General features: G+C 35.0%; 1 protein-coding gene across 1 annotated transcript; it reads left to right on the top strand.

Annotated features, from left to right (window-relative positions):
* Positions 1 to 4064: 4064 nt before the first annotated feature.
* Positions 4065 to 7273, top strand: LOC106471532 (beta-1,3-galactosyltransferase 1-like). Its single transcript, XM_013932132.2, has one exon. It carries the CDS (start codon positions 4157 to 4159, stop codon positions 5315 to 5317), a length of 1161 nt encoding a protein of 386 aa, XP_013787586.1. The 5' UTR covers positions 4065 to 4156; the 3' UTR covers positions 5318 to 7273.
* Positions 7274 to 7493: the final 220 nt, after the last annotated feature.

Genomic DNA, 7493 nt, shown 5'->3' with positions numbered 1-7493 from the left:
CAGTGGATGACGAAGTGAAAATTAGAGCAAAGTTGGTGTACATCTGTAAAGGAAGCTGTTTGATTGGTAATGGATTCAAAATCAGTAAAAGTCGCAGATTAACAACAAAACGTACTATCCAGAAATTATGAGATAATCAAGCAAAATAGGGTAAAAACATTAATTCCCTCTGATGGTGGTCTAGAATAGCACAAAGGATTAGTTAGACAACTGTTTAAAATCCGATAAGACGTATACCAAAGGCTTAGTGGGTCTTTTACTGCAACAAAAAAGGACAAAAAGGCTGAAACCTGCAGACAAAAAAACTTTAAAAATGATGCTAGAAACTTCTAGTTTTTAGCAAACTGTGGGTTTATCATTTTTGGAAAATTAAAGTTTACCGAAAATTGTTCATTTTTTAACTGTGATTGACAACTTTAAGGAATTTTGAATGACAATTACATTCACTTGAGCAATTCACGTTTAATGGGTGTTTGCCTAATTTTCCAGGCGATAAACAATTTTGTTGTTATAATATATCATACTTTTATGTGTGTCTGATGTTATGGATCTGTCGAGGAAATAACTTAGAAAATATCATAGTCTCTGACAAAAAAAAATTATTTTTTTTGCGTGTTTTCCAAAAGGAAGTTATTCATTTGACTAATTTATAGTTTTCGAAGAAATTCCTAGACAAGAAATATCTGAACATTCTTTATTATTTTTAATTTTCCATATTATATTTTTTAAACAAAATGATATGGTATCTGTAGTCTCCTCCTGTAGCTGAACTAGTCTTAATTTTCATATATGGTTTCAAATATTTATATGTTACAAAAGCTAAGAAAAATGCTGTTTATATCTCTAATGTCCATTGCGTCGTAAAAACTAGGCTAAATAATAATTTTAAGCACTTTTTTTTTCTGTAAAGTGCATGTTAGAAACTTCAATTAAAAGAAGGATCAGTCTGATTTGTTTTTTGAAAAATAGATTGTTCAAAATTTTCTATTTTTCAGAACAATTAGTATTTCAGCAGCCCCTTTACATAATCGGGCTATTAATAAAAAATCTGATTTGTAAACGACTTAAATAAAAATGATAATTTACTCGCCTAATCTGGTTCACATCATAACATTGTTACACTGCTACTATGTCTTTCGTATCCCAGTATGCTTGACGAGACCCTGGCATTTATTAGTGAAAGGCCTCGTCGACTATGGATATAGCTGATGAAATATGGTTGACGTTTTATAGTATTGTTACGACAGCGGAAGTCACGTGACGCTAGTAACACATCATGATATTCTCGAATGTTCATGAATGCTCGAGTGTTTACTGGATGTGAGGTATTCTTGTATATAAGACCGCCAAGAGGTGATGGCAACATTGGAATTGAATTGCAGACAGAGATAGAGACGGGCAATTGAGTCAAGCACGTGAATCATTCGTTGTGAATTATAGCGTTTGTTTAAGTTATAGTGTGACTGTGGAAATTAAGTGTATTGCAAAGTTGTATTGCGAAAGAATAAACTAGTTTTATTTAAGGAAGGACTTGTATTGCTGAAGTTTTCGGAAAGAATTTCTACGGAAAATTAACAAACGAACAGAGACGTAACAAATTGGTGTCAGAGAGTAGGACGAAAAAGAAAAACACTGTTGGAGACTTTCTTCTTGTTTCCTTTCTTGTTCCAGTTGCCACTGCTGTAACTTCTTTTCTTGTTTATTTTCTTTTTCCTCCAACCACTGCTGCAGTCCCTCTTGTTTATTTTGCTGTTCGAGCTGCCACTGTTGCAGGTTTTATTGCCACTGCTGTTGTCTCTCTTCTTGTTTCTTTTCTTTTTTTTCCAACAACTGGTGTAATTTCTCTTTTTTGTTTCTTTTCTTTTCCTCCAACAACTGCTGTAATCTCTCTTCTTGTTTCTTTTCTTTTTCCTCCAACAACTGCTGTAATCTCTCTTCTTGTTTCTTTTGCTGTTCTTGTATTGCTGCTATCAAATCTGCTAAGATGTAGTTTGATTTGCCACTTCTCGTTTCCATTCTTTGACTGAACAAAATATTAAAATACTGTTACGACAGCCGAGGTCACGTGACTCTGGTAACACGTAACGAGTTCTAGAAAGATCGGGGAACATCACGAATAATCCATTATTTGCTAGGCGCCCTCTATTCTTCTATATAAGTGCGCCTGACAATGAATTGGGATGAGAATTACAGACAGGCAACTGAGTCAAGAGCGGTAGTAAATAAAATGCATGAATCATTCGTTGTGAATTATAGCGTGTGTTTACGTTAAAGTAACTGTGGAAATGAACTGTATTGCAAAGTTGAATTGAGAAAGAATAAACTACTTTTATTTAAGAAAGGACTTGTATCGCTGAAGTTCTTCAGAAAGAATTTTTACGTGTAATTAACAAATGATCATACATGTAACAAATTGGTGTCAGAGATTGGGATGGAAAAATAGATGGAAACGAAAAGTGGCAAATCAAACTACAGCTTAGCAGATTTGATGGCAGCAATACAAGAACAGCAAAAGAAACAAGATGAACGAGAAAAAAAGCAAGAAAGGAAACTAGAGCTCTGGCCATTACATCCTTCATAGTAGAGGGGTGTGCTTGCTTTACTTGTATCTTCATTTGTGCACTGTCCAAGGCGTCTACAAACTGATTCCTCAGCAACAACTTAAGAAGCTCGGGTGGTGCAGCTGGGTAGGCCTTGTGTGCCATACTTTCCAAGTCTTGTGCCAGCTCTTGCAGGCTTTCCCCTTTAGCATGGACTCTAGTCCTAAACCAACCCTGATTGATTTTGGGTTCCATACCCGAGTTTTAGAGCTGCTACCAGTGCTCTATAGTTGTGCCTGTCGTCTGCTTACAATTGTCCAAGTATTTCCAGTGGTTGTCCCTTCAGGCTTGTTGCCAGGTACACTGCTTTCTGCTCCTCTGTCCATCCATTCATTTCTGCCAGGAGCTCAAAATGTGCTCTATATCCTTCCCACGGTGCCTTCCCATCGAATTCCTGTGGCTTCCTTCATACTAGATCACCCTATTGCTGACATTCATATCTGGGATGTGACTTCTAACAGGACTGAAGATGTCTGCATTAGGGTTTAGCTGCGGGGTCTGGAAGGGGCTTCCCATTATCTGAGGCTGATTAGGTCGATGGCTAATATATCTTCCTCGTGTAAAACACAGTAAATCATCCTTTAATGTATTTAATTCACTTTGAAATTTGCTAATGTTTTCCATTTGTACTTCTTGCCAATGTGCATTAGGGAAGAGATTGGGTATAATATGTGATATTTAAGTCCGTCATTTTCTTAAATATTAGGTTAAAAACGATTATTTTTTATACAATTATAAAAATGAGACTGTTTCCAGTCTCAAAATTACAATAAAATACAAATAGCGTACTATACAGGTTAAAGAATAATGAAAACCCAATGAAACTGGAAAACAGTTTCATACACTCTACATGTTTCGATGTTTCATTAATTTTTTGTGTTACAGTTTAGTTTTGGTTTTGAAGACATTCTTCTAATGAAGCTGGTAAATAGTGTATTACCATGCTTATTTTCCCTATATTTTGGCATCAATTTATTTTTGATAATGTAATGTTTCAGTGTATTTCTCTACTTGCAGAAATGGTCACAAAGTATTTGATTTTTGTTCCAAGTGTAGATCATTAAAAGTGTTAACTTCTCCAAAATAAAGTTCCACTAGCATGACAAATGTGAGTGATTGGTCAGTGTATTTATTGTGGTGGTATACATTACAACCGAAATATTGTGTTTGTTCAACTAAACGTCCATGAATATTCTGATACAGAAGGAAAATTAAACAATTATGAATTCAAACCAAGGAAAACTGTTTATTAACTTACATGAACATGTTTTTATTTCCTGTGTTTATTACAATTGTGATCAAGTCAAGATGTACACACCAGTTTTTGAAAGTGGACGACGTTTCGAAAGTCTTCCGCCTTAAGAAACATCGTCCTCTACATTTGTGTTTCTACAACAAGCAGTTGCCATCCATTCAACTAAGTTTCATCAGTTTTTATTTTGTTTTGTTTTTTCGAACAGGAATTATTAAACACCACTTGTTCAAGGTGACAAGGATGCCAGAAATCCACTATCTGATATGACCTTTGGAAGAATGTGACACATCGATGTAAAACAATGAGACCTCGACTAAGATTAACGAACTTCAAGCATTTGGTAGTTCTCTTACTGTCCTTTGTTTTAACTATTCATCTTCTTCTTTACCTTCATTCTTCCTCATCTTCAATAAATTCTCACGTCAAAAAAGATTTCCCTGTAGATCGTATGTTTAATGATTTAAAGAACAATATTGCTAAGAAAGGAGTGCTAATCTACCCACCTTCAAGTTTGAAACAGCCTAGAGGTGAAAGTGGTTGGGTGGTGTTAAACGGAAACGTCACAGTACATGTGGGTCACGTGCATACACCTCACAACTACACGTATCTCATTAACCCCACGTCCCGTTGTGAATCTTTTGACCGGACACGATTAAAGCTTCTTTTGTTTATAGCGTCTGCAGTTAAGAACATCAAACAAAGACAGATGATTCGAGATACTTGGGGAGTATGGGCTTTACAGGAAGCACTCAATTTCCGCATTGTGTTCATAGTTGGAGTTACTCCAAGTACAGATGTACAGCGCCATCTAGAGGAAGAAAATGTCAGGTACGGAGATATAGTTCAAGAAGACTTTCCTGACACCTTTAAGCATCTAGCGTTGAAGTCTGTCATGGGACTTAAATGGTCTGTCAGTTTTTGTAACAATGCAGACTTTGTTATGAAGACTGATGAAGACATTTTTGTGCATATTCCAAACTTACTGAAAATTTTACACAACTTTTATTCCACCAAAGGACGAACTTTAATATGCCATTTCAACCGTGTTCGTCGCATTCTTCGAAAAGACTTCCTCGATACCGCCCCTCCCCACTATATCAAGTATATGGTTACTGAACAGGAACTTCCGGGCCAGTACTTTCCACCATATTGTGCTGGACTAGGATACGTTTTCTCTATATCTGTAGCCGAAGAGCTCTACAAAGCTGCACTTTCAACTCCAGTGTTTTTCATAGAAGATGTCTACATCACAGGATTCTGTCGTTACAAGGCTCGGGTGGAGATGTACGACCATCCGAGTTTCACCCTAAAACCTTCTATCCACCTTCAGCAAGGGAGCTGTGCTTTCAGTGATGGAAGGGTAACTTCTCAAGAACTACAACTCCAGGAACTGCACGAATTATGGAAGCAAGTGAATACACAAGGATTCTTCTGTCCGCAAGTAGTGGGGTACCTTAGTTGACTTGAAACAGGAAAAAAATATGAACTGTAGACGTTGTTTGAGATTAACCATAATTCTAGTTTGAAACTCGATGTCTAGATATATTGTAAATTGTAGTTACTAATACTGTGATGACTTGATTTGATCTTTAGAACATAAACTTACGTATGCTACTGATACTATTATTTATAGCTAGACATATACAATTGATACTATAAAGTGCGGTTAGGCTTAGAGAACTGATACTGTAAAGTGTGGTTAGGTTTAGAGAAATGATACTGTAAAGTGTGCTTAGGCTTAGAGAACTGATACTCTAAAGTGTGGCCAGATTAGACGCTGACGCTATGATATGTAGTTATGCTGAGAGAACTGACACTGTGATTGTATATTAATCATTATATAGAAGGTTACCATAAAATGAGATGATTAGGGATGGATTTCTCCAAATGGCAACACATCCATGGTTTTAAGTTCACAGGCTTTTTCTTGAAGACAGTTGAACTTGGTGGATAGGTAGGGGGACCATCTGGTTTTCCTGGGAACACGATAGGGGTGAACATTAAGAATTACCTGTGGTCCTTTTTCCTCCAACACTCGGTTATATAGGAACAACCAAAATGTGTTTAAAAAAGAAAATCACAAAAATAAACAAACAGCCACAATAATATCTTCAAAGAATGACAGACTTTTATTACTATACAAAACTATCATACGAATTTACAAAATATCACTAATATACATACATACATATATATATATATATATATATTACACTGCTTAAATAAAGATTAAATTAAAAGCCACGAAAGTTTACAAAATAAACATGCCTCGTCTTACATATCTAACAATAATTGAACAGCAAACATATAACAGACAACAGAAACTTTGTAAACGAGATAAACAACTGTAACCATAGAATATAGATATCTGATACAATAAAAAACAAACTGTATCATTTATGAAAGTAGTGTTTTGATTCACTGGCAACTCGGACATTAAACTTAATATCACGACCACTACTCCATTGATAATTACTACAAATTTAAACTTTATAAAAGTTGTTTTGGTTTTAATAACGTACCTTCTATAATTCATCTACGCAGACTTCGAAAATAATATTAATTTTTTCTATCATGTAAGAATTTTTTACAAATCGGGAAGTAAAAAACAAAATCTTACTTAGTTCAAATTATTATTTCGTTTACCACAATGAACATTTTTTATTATGTTTGGGTTCTAGAACGATCCATAATACTCTCACGTCGCGATTGATCTAGAGAAATCTATAGCCAGTGGCTGTGAACATTTTAAGCAAAACAAAGTGTGACCCGATTTCAATGAAAATGATTCACTTATGTAAAAATTACATGTGACATTTTGTGAAAAATCTGTAGGTGATGGAGGAAAATAGATATCATTTTCGGATTCAGCGTACAATAATTACTGTAGTACATGTAAAATTTTCAAGACAATAAAACCATCGTAGGTCTGTGTTATCAATAAAGCTAAACGTACCTAGTCACTCTGTGTCACAGAAAGTAGATTATGTCAGGAGATAAGGTATCACCTTATCACAGAAGGTAGACTGTATTAGTTGATACTGTATATTGTTCATAGAAGTTAAACTGTATTAGTTGATACTGTATATTGTGTACATAAGGTAAGCAGTGTCAGTTGGTAACGTATATTGTTCACAGAAGTTAAATTGTATCAGTTGATATTGTATATTGTGTACATAAGGTAAGCAGTGTCAGTTGGTAACGTATATTGTTCACAGAAGTTAAATTGTATTAGTTGATATTGTATATTGTGTACATAAGGTAAGCAGTGTCAGTTGGTAACGTATATTGTCCACAGAGGGTTGGATATCAGAGTTGGTAATGTATGGTAGTTAGGGTATTTAAGTAGTGATGATGCACATTACAGATGGTTGGGCATATCAGCTTTGTTGCTGATGTAATTATATTAGCAATATTTGAACGACACGTTAATTTGATATCCTGTACAAGTGTGCTTTTAGGATATACTAAACAATGTAAAATTTTGTGTACTTCGTGTGTAATGATAAATATTTGATCGTTTTGGTACTAAAGTTTCAAGGTTAATTTGTTGTGAAGGTTTATTTATACCGAGTTTTTTCTTCGAGAATAAAGAAGTTTCAATTTATTTGGGACGCACGAGTACAGTACACAAGTTT

This window comes from Limulus polyphemus, unplaced genomic scaffold (assembly GCF_000517525.1).
Source record: "Limulus polyphemus unplaced genomic scaffold, Limulus_polyphemus-2.1.2 Scaffold4682, whole genome shotgun sequence".
Classification (NCBI taxonomy): Eukaryota; Metazoa; Arthropoda; class Merostomata; order Xiphosura; family Limulidae; genus Limulus; species Limulus polyphemus.
The sequence above is the reverse complement of the archived record's forward strand: the minus strand, read 5'-3'. Positions and strand labels throughout refer to the sequence as shown.

What these genes read in the sequence shown, in the direction of transcription:
- LOC106471532 (XM_013932132.2), top strand. Translation starts at nt 4,157, where the DNA reads ATGAGACCTCGACTAAGATTAACGAACTTCAAGCATTTGGTAGTTCTC.